The following is a 21,200-nucleotide window of genomic DNA, read 5'->3' as shown; positions in this document are numbered from 1 at the left end:
GAGAGAGAGAGAGAGAGAGAGAGAGAGAGAGAGAGAGAGAGAGAGAGAGAGAGAGAGAGAGAGAGAGAGAGAGATTTGGATGGAAAACATGTGGCTTTGTAGAAAGGGTTGAAGGGTTGTGAGTGTTCCACATGAGTGACTCAGCTGACTGTGTGTGTGTGTGTGTGTGTGTGTGTGTGTGTGTGTGTGTGTGTCTGAGGGGAGCGGAGTGATTGTAGGGATGCTGGCTTTTCTGTATCTGCCATCTCCATCTCTGTTTGGAGGCATTACATGCACACTGGACAGAAACCACGTATTCCCCCCCCCCCCCCCCCCCCCCCCCCCCCCTCCCTCTCTCCATTCCCGCTCTCTGTTTCCCTCCATTTCTTCCTCCCTCCTACTGTCAGTGTTTCTCTCTCCGTCATATATCTTTCTGCTTCCATCCTATCATTTCCTCATCCACACATTCATCTACCCGATCATCGTACTACCCATTTATGCCCTCTGTCTATGTTTGTGTTTCCTGTCTGTCTGCGACTTTCATAAAATAATATAAAAGGTGATAATCTTAAGTCTTTTGGTTGCATCTCTCAGAATACACTACTCTTTTCCGCCTGTGGGTACATCATTTGTATTCTGTTAATATAGTGCACAGTTTGACATTTAGGCTGCAGGAGGAACTATTTGACTTTATTTTAAAGTCACTACAAAAAAGAAATAGCAGCAAAAGTGCACATTCAAATAGTAATGAATAAGAGTATTCTCCAAAGTCAAATGTACACAGGGGAGTTCCTTATCAGAGGTAGTGTGAGGTATAAAGTATTGAAGTTACTGTAACTTCATCTAGTAGCATAAAGGGAGTTATGAAGCAGAGAAGTGATTAGTTTCACTAAAAATACAGTCAAATGACATGTTTGTTCGGTTTCTACTCATCAGTATTTGAAAACTTGGTGAAAAAGTGTAATATTAGTGATCAATGAAGGCTCATAATTCAAACAGTAGTATCAAATTTAAAGAAGTTCACTGGCCAAATATCACAGTCTGATCTCAGGAGGGTCCCTCCAGCAAAAAGGTAGCAGAATAACTTAGAAATGATGACAATGTAAAGGGGTCCGTTTATGTAAAATTCACTTTCTAATGGTTTTACAACCGTACTAATCGTCCCCATACCTGGAATGACGCCCCAGAAGTGAAGACAGTCTGTCCTCTCTCTCCCTGGCTTGTTTCAGTTTTTAAAAAGTGTGTTGCTCCAACCAGCCAATCAGAAATCAAACCCTATATAGTGTCATCGGGGGTTTAGCCAATCCTAATCAAGGTAGGTCCTCCCTTTGACTCCTCCCACAGTAAAACAGATCTGCTCTGGCACATGGCGAGGGGGGGGGGGGTTGAATCACATTGTGCTCCCCTGTGCCTCTTGCTTTGATGTTATATTAGTGGTTGGTGGGATCCATAGGCATAGGAAAACATACATTTTTAAACAGATTTCTTACGTGCAGCAGACACAATGTATGCTCTGCATCACAAAAACCTCAATTTAATAGAAAGATTTTTATAGTACGCCAGATGAAACTGGGCTGTCTGTGGCCTCTGAACTAAAATGTGTTTGACACCTTTGTGTAAGTTTATATAGTCTGCAAATATAGTGACCGTTAAAGCTTATTTCTCAGTTGCAATAACTTCCTCTCCCTTGTTTTAATGAATTTAAAAGTTTGACCCCACGGTGTGAACGATGCAGCATGCAGACCCCCACACTTTGAAAAGCGGCCCGCACGTTTCCCACACATCGGCCTCCTCGGTAACACGTTTCCTCACGTTTAAAGTGCTGAGTTCGGAGACGCCTTCACACCCACGAGCGGTGCCAAGTTTAGGTCAGTCAGCCAAAACAATGCTCTTTCATCTCTCACGGAGCGAGGGCTCCTCCTTTCCCTCGCGTTACTCCTAAATGGGTTACTAAATATACAGGAGGTGCAGAGGCTGACAAAATCATTTCTAATTGCAGCCAGGCTGAGGAAAGGTTTTTTGTTTTTTTTTTTCCCCATCAGCTCACATAAGCATATAGTCCCATTGTAGTGGTAGTGTTACTGGTACTGCTAACTGCATTACAACAGATGTTTCACCATTTGTTTCACTACCATTAAAATTCATTGAAATTAATAACCAAATGACCCCCCCCCCCCACACACACACACACTTCATTTAATTTGAGTTTTGCAGCTTAAGGTGGTTTTTTTCGTCTCATTATGGAGTGCTTTATTATTGTGTGCATTTAGCAAAGAAGCTTTAATTTGTCTTCAAGTCGGGATTTCGTTCTGTCTGTCTGAGTGTGAGACAAGATATTCCAGAGTTAATTAAAATTTTATTGTGATACGATTTAACTGAATAATCACCTGACAATATTCAGCACAAAATAAGGTCATACCCCCGTTTTAATCACTTTTCTGAAGGTGGCAAGTTTGTGACAGAAGTTGTTTTCATCTAACTGTGACAAGAAAGACTTAATCTGACAGAAGTGTAACATCAAGTGTAATTGATGCCGACACAGCTTCACATATTATGCTTGAGGAGAATTGGAAAGTTTGCACTAAAGTAATCACAAGGTAGTATTTACAGAAACATTTATAGTGTCTGTCCAGACCTGTATGGAAGGAGAGCCAAGTCCCACGGCCAGACGGCCTGGGTGAAAATGCCAGGTACTCCACGTTGCAAGTTAATTTCAAGGTTAACAAAAACAGATATATTCACAATAAGGACTCACCAGTCGAGCTCTTATTTTCTTGCTTCCTTCCTAAAAATCATACTTGCTGTGAATCCCCTGCCCTCATTATCAGGAAAACAGTATACAAGAGGGGGGGAAACAGAACCGTACATTCATCCTATTAAATTGTATTTTGTTTTCGCCTTTTTTCAGTTCATCTCCCATACAGTTTCCATCCTGTTGTAGATTTTTTGGGGAAAAGGCCGAGACACAAGCAGAACATGCAAACTCCACGTGGAAGATGTTCTGGTCCGGAGAGGAACCTGGGTCATGTGGCCACGATAGAAACCGCTGTGCCAACATTTTTTGAAACCTTTATCCATGCTCACTGCCCGTTTGATCTGTAACAAGTCTGACTGCAGACTTCATGCACAACTATTGGTAAAGAGAGAACATGGAAACTAAGCCCGGCAGATTCAAACTCGGAACCCTCGCTTTGTGAGGTGACCCTGCTGACAAATAAAATTTTCATCTTTGTGAAATTGTGAGTTTCGCTTTGGCCTGGGCAACGTTTCTATTTTCGTTTTTCATCATATTCACACATGAGATGTTCAGAGTGTGCGTACACACACACACACACACACACACACACACAAACACAGTCTGAGTTGCCACGTTCAGTTTGCTATTAAGAGGAGTGCCGGGCGAAGAGAGCTCTTGACTCTGACAGGCTCTCCATCCATTGGCTGCCCACAAACACACACACGCGCGCACACGCACACAGTGGATAAGTGTATAATTATGGGATGTTTATCATTATGTTCCATTGGCCAGTGACAGTTTGACCATTACTGGACAGAAATATTTTTCCACAAGTGAAGCTCGGATGTAAATGTCTCACATAAAAAAAACCCAGAGACTTCTCGATGCTTTAAATCACATGTTTCTTGTCATAATTGATTAAATATTCCCACTATAGTTTGCATCTAAATGTGTAAATGCTGTTTTGGATCATTCCACTGAACAGCAGTTCATGTCTGTAGAGTAAATGAGACAAATGGCACAGACTCTCCACAGGCGTGGATCAACATTGGTGTTTCAGGAAACGGTGGAAGGATTACGTATATTGGACAAATGATCACAAACACCCTTAAAATCCAAAGCACTTGATCCATCCACTTGTCAAAGCATCTTTTTTTTCTTTTTAAAGCTGCCTCCTTCAAATGTAATATACTCTGTTGCAACTCTTGCAGTACAATCCCTTATATACACCGGAGCTCCTGCATAGGGGTGGCGCAGTGTGGCAGTGGTTTGCATTGTCACCTCACAACAACAATACTCCTGTTGGTTTGCTTGTGGTTTGCCGGTGCATGCAGGGATTTGGTTCTGATCTTCCCGGCTTGTCAAGTGACGAGACCGTCACTGAGTTACCTTGTCGATGTGTGTGAGTGGGCTGCTGCAGTGATAAAGTGGTTCACATTCTTGCAGTGAGAATTACCACAGTGTGTAACCTGGCGTGTCTGTGTGGAGTTTGCATGTTCTCGCCCTGCACGGGTAAGTTTTCTTCACGTACTTCATGTACTTGATCACCCAAATAATAACATCATGAAAATGTCATGAGTGCTAAATTGCACGCTCATGCAAATAGACAGTACAAGTCTTACTGCAAATATGGGAGATGATCAGTTACAAACCGTGGAACATTTCAACACCAATAAACTCTTTTGATAAAAAAAAAACAAAAAAAAAACTGCAAAGACAAGCTGTGGGGAGCCAGCTGAGGAAATACTTCTCATCATAGCAATTATGAACAACAGAAGACTTGTCAGACAATAATGAATTTGACAGTATTTTATGCAACTAGAAAGATAGACTAGGTGTTCCATGTGCATGATGGCAAACACGCTTAATGTCGTATATAGTGTGTGATATTTTGCAGTCCTCAGTGTTAGAAGACACGATAAATCAGGATAAAGTATGATAAGATGAATTAAGATAACTCTATATCTCACAATGGGGAGATTCCAGCATTCCAACATGGTGAGAGATCATGGCTTTGCTAAATCAGGCTCAAGTTGGATATAGATATGTAGAAGATGATGAATGGATGAAAAATGTTTGTACTTTTTGCCACATTTGAATCATCTCTTACCACGTCAACCCATTCAGAAATGCCTTCGATAGTCACGTTCTTGTAGAAACACGACTTGTACAAGCAAATCTCACAATGCGAGGCGACAACACAAGCACCGCGTTGTTTCTCCTTTCTTATCAGGGCGCAGCGAATCCGCTCACAGAAAGATCTGTAATCTCAGCAGGTTGATAAAGTCTGATCCGGCATAAACAGACAATTCCTCCAAAATTCATCTCAGTTTGTTTTCGCGCCATACAGGTGCCAGAGGTAGTAGAGGTTTTTTTTCAGAGTAAGTGGAGCGTAAGGGGGAAACAAATCGAGGGAGCGCTTGTGTTTCTCTTGTCGCTCGGAAGAGAAGTGATGAAAGCTGCCGTCTGCTGCGCTCGCTGGCTGGCCTGGGAGGGAAAGGGACACATCACCGACAGATACTTCTCACAGTGTGAAGAAGACGTTATTCCCCATTGAAACGTTTGTTGAGTCAGACGCAGTGTGAGTCTTTTGTTTTTGGTTGTTTGCGTGGAAATGTATCACAAGGTCTGTTCGATCCTCTTTAAGGGGCTATAAAGGGAAATACACTCCTGATAAATCATGTGATGCAGTGCTGAGTTCACTGCACAGAGCTTCAGTGAGTTATATGCACATGCCTTGCTGCACGCCGGTTGTTGTGGCCATACGTGTAATATTCTTATTACAGTAAAATAAAGGCTTTCCGGTGTCAGAAAATTCTTGCTTGTTTACTCCTAAAGGATTAATTAGCTGGAATGTTCTTGTGAACAGTGTGGCAGTGGAGTTTCTAAACTACTCAATTAAAAAAAACACATCATCATCTTCATACTTCTTCTGGTCTTGACTTATTTCATTCTATCAAGATAGATACAAGAAATCAATGTATTCTGCCACATTCACTCAGCGTGCTAATGAACTCCAAGAGTGGCGTGAGAGCTGGAAAAATCAACCCAAACAAATAAATATGATGGTCCTGTAAATCAACTTCCTGTCTGCTCGGGACAGGATGTATTTATAGTATCTAAAGTGAGCGGGGGACGTAAGAAATTCAATGCCGATTACATACATTTTCGAATGTCTGAATGTTCAGTCTAATCAGGGTGCGGCTATGTAGACGAGACTCGAGAGGAGCTGGAACCAATCCCAGCTGACTGAGCGAAGGCAGGGTGCAGCCCCGACGCTCACATTTACACCCACGATGAATTTGGAGTCATCAAATAAATATTTTCAGACTGTGCAAGGAAGTACGTTGAGAAAACACACCGTTGGCAGAGTGCCAATCACTTGATCATCATGTTTCGGAAAGAGAAAAGGAAAAAAAAAAAACTTAAATTTGATCAATCATATTTGATAAAGAGCAGAAACTGCTGAAAACTGAAAATGATATCGCGTCATGCACGATGAAACTGACGGTATACTGTTCAGAGCTCTGCACAAACAATCAGGGCAACACGGTTCAAACTCCGTGTTGCAAATTGTTCATCCCGCATTGTGAATCCCCGTTACACTAACTCAGGGGTCTGAAACTCGGCGCTCTGAAGTCACATGTGGCTCGTTGGTCTCCAGAGCAGCTCTCAGACGCTTTTCACAAGATTATTGGAATAAACCTCAGATTTTATTTGCACACCAGACTAATCCTCAAAAGGTCTAAATCACCTCAAATGGCTTTCGCCGTAATCACCTCAAATGGCTTTCGCCGTGAGAGAGAAAGTGAAAAGTAAAAGAGTAAAAATGACTTGAAAAGCTAAAATTAAAAGCAGCTTGGGACTAAAAGAAGTAAAATTGTTAAATAAGCAAACTGAAAAATGGCTAAAAGTCAAATATCTAACAAATTTAAGATGTCTAAAGGTAAAAATATCATCTCATATAATGTCTCCAGGTTTAAATAGTAAAATGAGAATTTTGTGTTTTTACTATAACTATTTTTTGTATGAACTGTTTTAACTAATTTTATTTTATTTTGTGGGTCCAGGTGAATTTCCTTTGCCTCTGAAAGTTGTGGATCTCTCCATTAATGTTTTCACTTTGACGAATTCACATGTTCTCTTGACATCGACTTATATTTTACAAGTCATCTGCACATATTTGCACGATTAAAGTTTTTTGTGCTTTTGTTTGTACACAGCATCACTTTTATCACTCAGATGTTTAAAAAAAAAAAAAAGAAGCAATTTGTGGATTTGAGTTATGGACAAAAAGCAAACATGGACCAGATCATTGATTCATATCTCCGTTAGGGCTGCTTAGAGTTGATAGATCAGTCACTAGTCATGTAATATTTGATTTAACCGAATCTCAGGTGCATTTTTAAAGTAGAAGAGTAAAACACCAGTGTCTCGGTGTGCAGCGGAAATGTCTTTACAGGCAATACAAATCAAATTAGAGTAAAATGCATAGTTCAAAAATGATCTACTTGTCGTGCGTCATGCATCTATTCTGTCTTTTTGTAGTGTAAGTAAATACTGCTGTATAATCTTGATGCTATATTTAGTATACTTCTTTTATTTGTTTTTCACATTTGTTTTAGCAGTTAAACATGGATACCAGTTAGTCTTGATGCAATTTCAAGAATCTTTCCACTTATATGTTGATGTGACATATTTGATCAAAAACATGGACTTGAAATGAACTCTGGCTTTTATCTACCTCGACTTTCCATCCATCCATCCATCCATCCATCCATCCATCCATCCATCCATCTCAAGAAGGATTTGTTTTTTTTAAAGAATGTGACACAGAAGCCAACGAATAATGAAAGAAGTATTTCTACTGTTTGTTATATCTTCCCCGAATGTTCTTGCATGTCTCTGCTCCTGTCCTCATTTCCGTCTTTCCATGATGTGAATTCTCTGTCCTTCTCTGCCTCATCCAGGTGAGTCTGATGCACAACGGCTGGCCGGTGATTTCGGCATTCGCTGGCGACCAGGATGTGACACGCGAAGCTGCCAGCAACGGCGTCCTGATCCAGATGGAGAAGGGCGACCGGGCCTACCTCAAACTGGAGAGAGGAAATCTAATGGGAGGATGGAAATACTCCACCTTCTCTGGCTTCCTGGTTTTCCCCATGTAGAGAGGAAGAAGAGAAGGAGGAGGAGGAGGAGGAGCGGGGGTGGAAACAAAGGAGGAGGAGCTGGTGGAAGATGGAAAGTATAATGAAGATGGAAAGAAGGTAGAGGGAGGAAGACGGGGGCTTGGAAAGGAGAAAAAGACATGAAAAAGCTGGAGGAGGAGAAGAAGAAGAGATTTGACAACAGACTTCTGTTTTGGACGCTGCAGAGGAAGAAGAGATGAGGAAGGAATAGAGAGAATGACGTGAAACGATTACACAAGGGTAACGAGAGAAAATACGGAGTCCGTACATGAAAGTGTGCGGCCAGCTTCTTTTTCACTTCCCTTCCTCCTTTCATCCATCCTCCCATCACATCCTTCTCCTCCCTCTGTTTCTCTCTGTGGCTTGACTGCAGCTTTGGACAGCCAAAACTTTTTTTATTCTCTGCTGAAAGACGCCTCTGATCATTTCTATGTTCCAGGGTGGTCTAAAAGCCCGAGTGTGACCCCCCCCCCCCCCCCTCCTGTCCTTCACTCCAATTCATCCCATCATCCATTCATCCCATCTACGTGCGCTTTGAAGAATATTTCTAAAGGAACTGCTCCCATTTACTGTGGCCATATTTGTAGTCTCTTCTTGTCTTTTCGCTGACATGAATTGCACTGGTTTTGGATCAGTCTGCCCCCCCCCCCCCAGAGCCAATCTAGAAACCTTCAGGGGGAAACTGAACTCTGAGCGCGATATCAGGGGTCAACGACACCGTTACCCTTCCTGTAAAGCCAAGTTTTATATTCACCATTGCAAAGAGCTGCTTTTTTATGATAGTTTGTTCTTGGAAAACATGTCTGATTCTCCTGTCGTAGCCATCCGGCCCACTGAACCCTGTACATATCACCATTAAGTAGAGTTTCTTTTTAAAGGCAGTCTATGGAGTTCAGTGAATTTCAGGAAAAGATCAAAACTCTCTCAAATCAAAGGACAATACAGTGTGCAGCCCTTCTCTTCTATTAACCGAAAGGGTGTTTGTTGATCGAAAACTTCCCACACATCAACGCACATCATATAATCCTGCATATTGTCAACCCGACCCGCTGCTTCGCCCCTCAGACTTGTCCGTGATCCATAATCTTGTCAGCAAAGCAAGCTGACAGTTTTCTTCTGTGCGTAACTTAATTGGGAGGAACGAATCAGTGGAAAATGTTGTACGGAGATATAAGGAGACGGGTGGAAAAAGCTAAATTTATACCATGAAAGGAAACACCTTAACCACAGCTTCTACCAGAAAACCCAGGCCAAAGAGTCACGAACCCCCACATCTGCAACATGTGTCCCGCTGGAAACTAATCCTGCAGGTTACATACAATGTCAATGTACTGTTAGACGGATACAAATAAATAAATAAATGGTGTTGCACTGTTGCCCATAAGAAAAACCGATGACTGGAAGTAATCCGATTATTGTAATAATATGATCTGAGGCATTTAGTCCAAAAATCTTTTTGTTCATGTTTTTCAGTCTTTTTCATTCAAAGTATAAACTTGTTATTTTCAGAATATCTGGTGACGTCTTGCAGAGCACGGTCCTCTCTTTACAACACAAGCAGCTCTGGCGACTCTTTGCTGCTGCACGTCATGTTTGTTCTGGTCTTTCCCTTGAGTTGTGCCAGCGTCACTTGTTTTCCATGACTTTAAAAAAATATATATATATTTTTAACACAAGGAATGAAATAAAGCGATTGACAGGTATAAATGCACAAAGATGTCATTGGCGAGAGATATAACGCGTTAAACCGATATCTCTTAATCAGATATCGGATAACACATGTCACATTATGCTGCTTACAAGTTCCTCTGAGTAATCCGATCATTCCAAAGATTGGAATAATGAGTTAACTTTTTGATGTGACAGAGGGACAATTCCAATATTGCAGTTTGATGTTTAAAGAAAATAAACATTACATTTTAAGTCAATTAAAATTTGCGTCACAAACTATTATGCAAGTCAGTTGCCTGATCTTTAATTATTAGGCCTGTCTTTATCATGCTAACCAATAAAAATAAAATAGAATAAAAAAAAAAAAGGTTAAAAAGTTAAATCTATTTTATTAGTTTCAGACAAATATCAGGTGGCATTGGGACAAAAGTGGCTCTTTTGGTTGTGAAGGTTGCAGAACTCAGTTCAAGATGGTGAGAAACACATTTCGAAAACTTTCAAAATACCACCTGCACTTAAAGATTTGAAGAGTAGTGGAGCTTTGCGGGAATAAGGAAGTTTGCATCACGGTGTCTCCTTATGATGTGAAAATTACAAGACGATGCAGTAGGTATGAAATCATAACCCCACTTTGCTTCTGCACCTGAATGATGCAGTTGAGACTGTATCCAGTGAAGCCACCATTAGTACTGACCTACATGCTGAAAAACTCACTGGATTTGGGCTTTTTTTTTTTAATCATATTTCCAGCTGTTGCAGAAACATCTGTGTTGACTTCCAGTCCGTCCATCTCTCCGTCCTTCACATTTCATCTCCCCTCCACCAGTCAATGAGACTCTGTCTCTCCCACTCCTCAATTCGTCTTCAAACATTCAAACCAGTGCAGATTATTCCTCCTGTCATTCACTCACTTACCATCTCCCGTTCCTTCCTCATGTCTGTACTTGTATCTGCTGCTGTACTCGTTTGCCTCCCAGCACGGATCCTTCCTGGCTTTTCTTCAATGTTGGACTACGGACACAGAAAGAACTTACAAACATGAACTTGTTTATATATATATATATATATATATATATATATATATATATATATATATATATATATATATATATATATATATAATACAGTATATACATATGGATATATAAATATATCAAAACCTAAGCCACTGTTTCTATTCTCCTGATATTATGATGATAATAATGGTAATACTAATACTGGGAACTGAATCTGGTTGATGACTATAATATCTGTATTTCCGTACTTCAGTGTTATATAAAAGAAAAAAAAAAATACTCTAAAAGAAACTTACTAGTGATTGTGTGGAAATCTGAGGCTGCCATTCTGCTCTTCTGATTAGAACATGCTTCTTGTTTTTGTTTTTTGGGTCAAACCAAGTTGTGGCTACAAAGCTAAAACTACTTATATGGAAAAAAATCTATAGCTAAAAAGGACTTTTATTATTATTATTATTATTATTATTTTGACTGTAAAATACATGTGAATATTTAGACTATGATAATATTCTTTGATTTATCAATCAATGAAATCGATTTATCTACTGTTTTCTTATTTATTTGCTCTGAAGAAATCAATAAAATTAAATGGTACTTTTATTTTTCTTAAACCTACTATGAGTCTGGCCTGGTAGTTTATTCTGTTTCAGCTGGCAGGACTTCTGAAGACAAACACAGCCCCCCCCCCCCCACCCCCCCCCGTGTGTGTGTGTGTGTGTGTGTGTGTGTGTGTGTGTGTGTGTGTGTGTGTGTGTGTGTGTGTGTGTGTGTGTGTGTGTGTGTGTGTGTGTGTGTGTGTGTGTGTGTGTGTGTGTGTGTGTGTGTGTGTCTGCCTGGCTCCACTCTGCTACTTGCACCCTTTATCACAACGTCCAATCGATTTTGTCGATTTTGCTCCTTTTCTGCTCCCTCTGTCCTCCTTTCTCCTTCCCCTGGCACCTCTTAACCTCCTCCTTTTCTCACTCACTTATTTTTTTTAATTCCATTACACACACACACACACACACACACACACACACACACACACACACACACACACACACACACACACACACACACACACACACACACACACACACACCTTCTCCTTCTCCTTGTCTTTCTTTCTTTCCTTCTCCACTCTGTTGGTTTTTAAGGTTTTGTGGTCCGTTTCTCTCCAGACTCTAATGAGCTCCAGGGGGAAAATTAGTGCTGGAATAACAAGCAAACATCAACATCGTCCATCCCCCCCCCCCCTATTTGCCTCCCTTTCGTCCCATCATTACTCTTTTTCTTCTGCCTCTTTATGACTTCTTTTCCCGTCACTTAATTCCTCTTCCCATTCGGGTTTTTTTCACACATCTTTCATTTGTCAAGTCTTGGATTCGCTTGTTCTTTCAATGGCGGCTCCTTCCTCCGACATCTTCCTTTTGCTTAAATAAATAACTTTTAAAATATAACACCCCCAAAAAAATTTTTGCTGACAGAATTATAATCTTCTGTTCTAGTAGTAATTAATCAAAGTTTTCCTGTAACTTCACGAATCAGCATCAGTAGCTGAGGACGCCGCTCATGGAGGTATAATTGTTTGGTTCTCGCCTCAGACTGAAGATCTTCCCAGTCTTTGGTCGTTTCCTGTGTGGAGTTTGCATGTTGTCCCTGTGTGTGTGTGTGTGTGTGTGCGTTACCCTCATTTCCTCCCACCGTTAAAAAAAAAACCTGCACTCGAGGTTAAATGGACAGTTTAACCTCTAAATTGTGGTAGAATGGAACGTAAGTATTGTGTGGCAGGTACCCAGTGCCGGGTGTGTCCTGCCTTCAGCCGCAGTCACCTGGAATCCGCTCCAACAGGAAATTGGATAAAACCATTGAGGAGATGAATTAACTAATAAATGTATTTACTGGTCCACTGTTTTACCAATCCATGCATGTAAGTATACACTATTGTCCCGTTTCACTGAGGCTGAATAGCTTTTCTTTTGGCAGTGTGGCTTTAAAAATCATTTAAAAGTTCAACATTGACATAAGATAATATGAAATAAATAAATAAATACAGTTGACCCCCGGCTAGCTGAGTTGGTAGAGCATGAGCGTCACAATCTCAGGGTAGTGGGTTCGTGTCCCACGCCGGGCGCCACCTTCCCGTGGGCTCACCACCTGCAGGAAGGTTCTTAAATGGTGCATTGTGATCTGGGTGACAGTGCTCAGACTGTCACCCCCGCGACCCGGAAACAGAAAAGCGGAAGAAAATGAATGAATGAATGAATAAATACAATACACTCTTTTTAAATTAGAAGTTCAATCATTTCAAACTGCAGACCAAAACAATCTCTTCTCAATTCTTCATGATTCTGTATGGTATGGTGTATATCTTTACTTTGGAAATTGTTTGAAAGAAAGAAAATAATCAAATTAAAGGACAATGAATATGAATGTTAGTACCAATGATAATATGAGCCTAGAGAAGAAAGAAGAATGGTAAATAAATACAATATTAATACTCAGCACAACAATCATGACAATAATAAGAATCAGTAATTACTCAATCATAATAATAATGTATAGAAATAGTGAGAACAACTTGCTTATTGAGCCCTTCCCCTATTCTATCCTAATTATCTGTTTTAAATAATAAAATTATCCTTCCCTGAAGCTAAACAACCCCTACACCACCGCATCAGTGCCCTTAATATCACCCTTACAGTGCTTGACATTCATCTTCTCTATATCTTTTGATAATATCATCTTTATATAACCTTTTAAAATGCCTAACATTTGTGCACATACACATACAGTAGTGCCAGCCAGTAGTGTGAAAATGATGTTTCATGTTGGATTCCCCTCTCAGACTGTAGCCCCTCTAATCTGTTCGTGAATACCTTGTTTACTGTGCAATAGAGTAGGTCTATTATGAAAATCCCACACTTGAATTTCTAAATATCATAATTTGATGTATTTTATCTAATCAGAGTCACATAGACTAAAGGCTGTATAACCCCCATCTCTGCTGGCAGAATGCCCCCTGTATGTAGTTCACATCAATCACAGATCCACTTGTAAGTATTTTACTTTAAGTACAATATGGGAATGATGATCTTTCAGAAGTCAAGGCTGTTTAAAAAAAAAGAAGAGCAACCACAGAAATTCAAGAGACTTTCAAGAACTAAGAAGACATACAACACAGAAAATATGTTATAGTGAAGTCTAATCAGTGATGTGGAGCCAGAGGAGGAAACGCTGCTCACTACAAAAAGTATATATGTCTGCTGAAGGCTGAGCTGGTATACACATTTAAAACACATGAAAACAATATAAACATAAAATATAACATTTTTAGACGTTGGAAATGATATTACCCGTTGTAAATTATAGTCTGTCAGCATAAACTGTGCTCAATATGTCATATTCATGAAGGCCAAAGCTCAGAATCGACAGTGTGATCGTCTCTTCACACAGATTCCACAAGATCAAATTTGCAAAATCCATGTTTTATACGTCACCTTTGACTGAAAACACACATCTGGGTAGGCTGACCTAAAAACGCTTAAAGTGCTTTTTGTTTTTGTTACATTAGTGGAGCAAAATTGGGATTATACTTCTTTTAATTTCAGTGATTTTACTCCTGGTGAAGACATTCATACCCTGATAACCATCACTGTGCAACTGCGGTCTGCAGATTCTGTATCTACTCATACTGAGATATTAGTCTTGCAAAGAAAAAAGATTGATCCCATCTTCACGGCAAACTGAGTGTTTCCAGCTTCACTTTCAAAATGTACATAGATACTGGAACAGTGGAGAGTCTCAATTGAAACTTTGCTGAATTATGCATTATGATGTCATACAACAGCCTCCCCTCATTTTACATGTTTCATTACATTCACTAATTAACACACATGCATGCACACACTAATGGGGTGTGGTTGTGTGCAAAGTCCCGACACAGTAATGAAAGCAACTTGGGGTTTGGGGTTTTGGACACTGGGCACAAACTGTCAATTGTTGGTCAACCAGCTGATAAATGGCTGTTAGAACATTTTTAAAAAAGGTACTTTTAAACCGCTCCTCTGTTCTGTATCATTTATATGCATCTCTCAGCAAACTCCTCCCGACGATTGGATTTTTATTGCATACAAAACCCCAATATTTATCATAAAATTGTGCCATTCTGAAGTTTTTCTATGGATTTCATAGGATTTTTTTTTTTAAAGATAGTATAGCCTACCATAACCTTAACATACTTCCCCTCATAGTCTGCTGGGATCATGATAAGCCCACTGTGATCAGAAGCTGGATGTGGAAGATGGATGTCGTCTGAAAAAACAGTGAGCGATGGCAAAGGTGGAAATTTAAGTTTGGTTTCCAACACTTGTTTTGAAGTTTGTTGTCAAAAAAGAAAAATCTAGAGTTCAAACTTACAGACATTATATGACTTCCATACCACCGGGTGCTGTGTACCGGACCAAATGCACTCATGGGACTACTGTGGTGAATTGGTGAGGTTTCAGCTGGTCCCTCCCCAGGGTCAGCAGATCATTACACCTGTATATATGATATGTTACAGGTTTAACACCTGATGGCTTCCCTGCACTTGCTCATGCAAACCAGCAAATGTCTGAATTAAAGCAGGCTTCCATTGGTGCTAGGCCATGGAATGAAGGAATGAAATGAATAAAGGATACCAAACACCGGCTGTAACTTCTTTATTGGAAACTAAACCAGGCCTCAGGAAGACAATAGTTTTGACTCAAATCGCTTTGGGCATCTCTTTATCTGTGTTGATTATTCAATCTGTCTGGAAGCTGTGTCGTGTGCACGCCAGCCTGGATGGCCACAAAACTGGCCATACTAACAGGGAAGTAACACTGCAGTATATTCATTTGACAAAACTTGCAAACAGACTCTTGTTCATGCAAAACCCCAGGTCGTGATTTAAAGAACACTCCTGTAAACACAGTCGCCTCTGTGGTTTTCCTTCTTTCATGCAATTTGTGTTCTCCTAAAACAATAACAGTTTTATAATCGGACGCTGCCTATGTCATTTATAAGTGTTGTGTTTGATTTTTAATATATGCATTAAAATTTGTTTACTTGTGTGTGTGTGTGTGTGTGTGTGTGTGTGTGTGTGTGTGTGTGTGTGTGTGTGTGTGTGTGTGTGCGCGCATTTATTTCCCCCACAGCAGAGGGTCTGTCCAGAGGCCTCGTCCTTCCCAACAGTAATTCGATTGTGGCTGAGCGAGAGAAACATAATTGTATGCAGCAGGTCATCGCATACCAAACAAAATCTGTGTGTACGTGTGAGTGTGTGTACGTGTGAGTGTGTGTACTCGCCACTGTTCTCACGTCCACCTGTGTTTGCGCCTCTACACTCCACCGTCCACCTCTTTGTTCAACTCCTATTCTTGTCTTATCTCATTTACTCTCCTCTCCTCTCCAATGTCACCAGAAAGCTGACAGTTGGGTCTGATGCAGCAATATATTTTCAGCACTATGGAAATGTGCACACACTTGTAATACAGTTTCCAAGAACACGCTCACACACACACACACACACACAGACACACACACACACACACACACACACACTTCCTGCTGCCATACACACTTTTGCCCCCATGCCCTCTCCCTCCGGCCAGATGGGCACGAAGACAGCAGACAGACGTCCAGAAAGACAGACGACCAGAGAGGGAATCAGACTGACATCCAGGCAAGGGAGCAAAAAAATAAAAAAAGCCACGGATCAGCGTTCTTCTTTGGTCCCAATGGCAAAACGACCTTTGACCTCTGCCCCAACTCACCCCATCCTTTAAAATGCACACGCCCCCCCCCAAAAAAAAGTTGCACATGCCCACACGAATGCAGATGCTTCATTTCTGGCCGCTCAATCTCAGCTGTTTGCGGATCATCTGACACCTTCTCCCTGCAGCCCTCCCCTTTGTCTCCAGTCTTGTCACTCAAAAGACACACACAAGCATGAAGATACGGTGGCCCAGAAGGGCCGACAGCACGACACACCAACAAAAGTTCTTTAAAGCTCTCCGACTGCTGCGTCCTTCCGTTGTGGCGTTTTGTTGTTGTGTTGTGTTGTTGGCCCTTCTGGGCCACCGTACGAAGAAGCAACCAAAAGAATTCTGAGGGAGAACTTTAGAAAACAAAAAGTCACTGGATGATAAATAACTAAGATAGGAAAATACAATTCTTCAATAAAAGTAGCACAAATGTAGCTCCAGCCAGAAGTAGACATGTTCCAATATATTCTGTGTGTGTAGTGACATGTTGTCCATGTATGTGGGAGGATTTATTCCAGTTTCCGCCCACAGACCTATTTCCACACTAACCAGGCGACCCACTAATCTTAATCCCCCTCCCCTCTTGCCAGGTGGGCTTAGGCCTCGTTTAAACTTTTTCCAGTGAAAATGGAAAACTTTAACTACCTTTTATGGTTCCATTTACACAACAGTGATGCTCAGAGCCACTGAACACACAAGTTCTTGAAAACGGGTCTCAAGGTGGAACTTTTAGAAAGTTTGTAAAAAAAAAAAAAAAAAAAGCTAAATAATATGCTCCTATTGGCAGTCAGCTGTGTTGCTAATGGGAGAAACCTAAAGTCAATCATCATATTTAGGCAGCTGCAGAGCTTAATTTGGGCTGGATCTTACCGGAACAGGATCCGGCACCTCATTAAAAATAAATAAATAAAAAAACAAATCCAACCCCTTTTTCACTTTGATGCGTTTAATTATTTTTTTTAAAATATTATATTTGGACAGCTGTGTCTTTCGTTGAGTTGAAATCACTAGAAATGTCATTGTACACACAAAACTGAAAGTAAAAACTGAACGCAGGTGAGCAGGCGAGGGAATCCCACGCTGCGTCACTCTAAACTTGGATTTTGAGCTAAAACTGTTTACGTCAGGAGGGAAATGGATACAAAAACCTCCTGGGCGGTTGTTTTTTTATTTTGGCTGTTTTGGACGATTAAAAAAAGGTAAGCACGCTTTTTCTTTTCATTTTCTGCTGTGCTGCTGGTTCATGAGAGGATTTGTGTCTTTATGGGTGTAAAAAGTTGTAAATATTTATTATTTGTAGATTTTTCTGGAGAGAGAGAGAGAGAGAGAGAGAGAGAGAGAGAGAGAGAGAGAGAGAGAGACACCAGCTGATTGTCCATGGTTCTTTAATGCTGATTCATCATTCTTTTATTAAACATTCGGGTTAATTGATTGTTTGTGTTCACGTGACATTATCGGCCCGTTTAGTTTGCAAAAGGTGCTTTTAAAAAATAGAAATATTCCGTGACATTTTTGTCTCCGTGCTCCGGGACCTAATGATTTACAAATGAAGCAGCTGGGCAGTTGTGACCTAAAGGTTGGAGAAGCAGACTTGAACTCGGAAGTTGACCGTTCTGAATGCCATTGCTGGCTGCTCACAGCTCTAGGTACATGAGTGGGGCCCTTGACCACCACCCGGTCCACTGTGGTGGCCCACAGTTGTGTCCAATGGGCCACACAGACCATTGACATCAGCTTCCTCCAGCTTTCCCTTCAGCAGGGACGAAGAGATAAAGATTTCCCTGCAAAGTGCTCATACTTCGTTTATCAATGAAAAAAAAACACAAAGTGAATGAACAGAAGGGCGATCCATGTTTAGTGGCCCAGTACTGTGGCAGCCACATCAACCTTTTCTTCTTTATGCAGAGGATTGTCCTCGATGACACCGACTCTATGGATGGCGTTGGATTCGCTTGTAGCCCAACACGTTTGTAGACGTCTTCCTTCTTGCGTTATTTGTCGAAGAAGTGGCCCTTTCACCCGACACTTGCCTAATTCTATCTTTTGGTTATTGTTCATCCGTTTTATCACACGCAAAGAAACCTGAATGAAAAGGTTTTCTTGTGTAGACTGCGCACTGGAGCAGGAAAATCAGGCAAAATAACCTTTTGGTAGATTAGATTATCTGCTTTAGCGATTCTGTGAGAAAGTCCTGGTGGTTTATTTGGGAAAACAACCAGCCGTCATGAACAGTTCAACAGATGAATACATTTACTGGTGCATCAGCAGTGATAAGCCACGTTTAAACAGCGGAACAAACCCATTTGACTAACTGATGGTGTGATCGCTGTCGCTGTTGGAAAGACATGTTGTGTTGTACTAAGCACTGTGTGCAACAGAATCTATGAAAAGGGCTGTACAAATAAAGTTTGATTTGATTAAATTTTATATAACCCGTATCGGTAGTGTCAAAAAGTGACCCTGACATTTGCAACAGTTTTGTAAAATCAGCACAAACAAATATACCTCCTCTGACCGACGCTGTCACAAAAATATCCACTCATTTGAAATTTTATCTGATTTTCGGTTCATATGCATTGAATCTGCCTCAGTTGCCAGAGAGAAATGCACAAATGTGACATGTTGGACTGAAGTACTACGCCGCTGCGTCGTCACAAGTGCCCATGTTGGTTTTTGAGTTATGAGCCCAGGTGATGTGGGAGTGAAGGTGGAAGAAGAGAACACAGTTATAGAAAGACATGAGACGGAGCAAAGACGAGAAAATAATGAACAGCAACAGCAGCAGCGTTCAGACAGGAACACATGCTGCATGTAGGAACACTTCCAAAACCCCAAATAGCTTCATGTAATGTGCCTGGAATGATACAGAGAGCGTTCTAATTTGTGAATGAGTCACCCTGAATTGTTCTAATAATCACTTACTGTACCCTTGATGTCGTCTGCCACCTCTCGAGGCTGGCGAGGTAAAGCTGTAAGAATAAACCTGTTGTTCTGTGTTTATTTTGCCAACTTATCATGTGGGCAGCCCAACTGTCTATTATTAGTTCCTGCAGCACAAAGAAAGCCAAAGCGGTGCAAAACATTCCTTTGTGTTTTAGGAACATCCACAAAAAAGGCCATTATGCCAGGCGTGATGATGGAGACCCATTTATACAGGTTTGATTTAGTTCAAGATTTGCTTGCATTTACTTTTACTCCACCATCATCAGTTATGCTTTATCCAGATTATGGCCACCTGGGATTATAGCCAATCTCAGCTGACTTTTCCTGAGAAGCAAGGTTCATCCTTGATGAGTCTTCAGTCCCTCACAGAGAGGAAGTCTCTCAGATATCTACAAGCATCATACAGCCTGATCTATTCAAGGTTCACATATATAAAACTGAGCACGACTGCTCATCTTCCAAGTTGCGATTTGATTCTGTATTGTTTTCACCAAATTCTGATTGATTTGATGTAAAACTTTCTACCAACACCTCTGATTTCTCTGTGATCTTGTCAGGGCTCAGCGCTCCATCCAGTCACTCCAGACTGGAATCAAGAAAAACAAACACAGAAGCGATCATGTTTTCAACAAGTCATTCACATTACAGGGACTAAAACACGGTCAAATCCTAGTTTACATGTGACGTCACACATGGTGTTTGTCAGAGTTGATCACTAAAATTCAATTTAACACACCTCATACAGTATTTTAGATAATCAGGCCCATAGCGTCATCAATCAACACGTTTCTTTAAATTGTAAGAGGAAGCTGTAGTGGAACTCATCCATGCTCAGGTAGAACATGTGAAGCTCACTGTGATGCAAGAGTGCAAACCTCTATAACGATTTACTTTACCAACATCTCTAATTTGGCTCGAGGTATATGTTCTTATATATGTATGATATGTATGTATATACGTTTTTCTATGTCCAAAACGTCATGATGTAGTTTTTTCTACTCATAAACAAGCAAACAGAACGTTGTGTGGATTTGTTTATCCACCTCAGCACAGATATGCCTTTTAACAATACAAATCCCTGAACGTTGTCTCTGACAGATCTGCTGTGTGAGGTTGCATACGTTTTGAATTGTTCCAGCCAAACGAGCCTGGTTCATGGGGTTTTTTTTTTTGAAGCAAGCAAAAGTGAAACATCAGAACAAACCTCCTGCAGAGCTTTGCAAAGGGTTTGAAAACTCTGTAGCATTTGTGCATTTCCTCTTCTTTTTCTTTCTCTCAGTAGCAAACTTTTATCATCACGTCGCTCTTTACTGTGTGAGACATTAAAAACTCAGGGTACAACTCAGCATACGAACAGACGTTGGTTAGTTTCGCTAAATTATGATTGTTCAGGATTGGAATAGTATAGAAAAAGCTGTTTGCTTCTCATGTTGTGCCATGCCCAATGTTTTGTTCCTCCCCCAGATCATTTAAGTGTTCAACAATGACAAAACTATCCTTTGGAAAGCGTACGACTATATATTGTGATAAAGTATAAACTGTTTCATTTTAAACTATCAAAATAATGATAAAGCAGATGATATTAACACAAAACAACGGGAAACCAAGCCTCACACCTTTGTGTTACAACTAACCTCTTCATTAAAATTGCAATGCCTTCCTGTCACAACACATTTTTTTCTATTTAATAAATCATTTTTACATGATGCATAGCAGCTCAAATCCGTGTTTGATGCCACCCCTCGCCTTTGAAAACAGCAAGACCGAGTGTGTTCACCTTAGGCCAGAAGTCTTCAAAGTGTACGAGATTATTTCCAGACAACTGGTGCGATAAAAAGACGGCAGCGGCCAAGAGAAAGCTGAAGAAACACCAAAAAGTGCCAAATTTAGATCCGTA

General features: G+C 40.7%; 1 protein-coding gene across 1 annotated transcript in view; it reads left to right on the top strand.

Annotated features, from left to right (window-relative positions):
* The window catches only part of cbln1 (cerebellin 1 precursor), a gene marked incomplete at both ends in the record, with an annotated part of 23,668 nt that extends 15,784 nt beyond the window's left edge, over window positions 1-7,884 (top strand). The window contains one exon of the mRNA XM_080474914.1: window positions 7,687-7,884. Within this exon, the coding sequence (XP_080331040.1) occupies window positions 7,687-7,884 (198 nt within the window). The remainder of the gene's footprint in view (window positions 1-7,686) is intronic.
* Between the last annotated feature and the right edge of the window lie 13,316 nt (window positions 7,885-21,200).

The sequence above is a fragment of the Lipophrys pholis genome (assembly GCF_963383615.2).
Source record: "Lipophrys pholis genome assembly, chromosome: 11".
Taxonomy (NCBI): Eukaryota; Metazoa; Chordata; class Actinopteri; order Blenniiformes; family Blenniidae; genus Lipophrys; species Lipophrys pholis.
The sequence above is the reverse complement of the archived record's forward strand: the minus strand, read 5'-3'. Positions and strand labels throughout refer to the sequence as shown.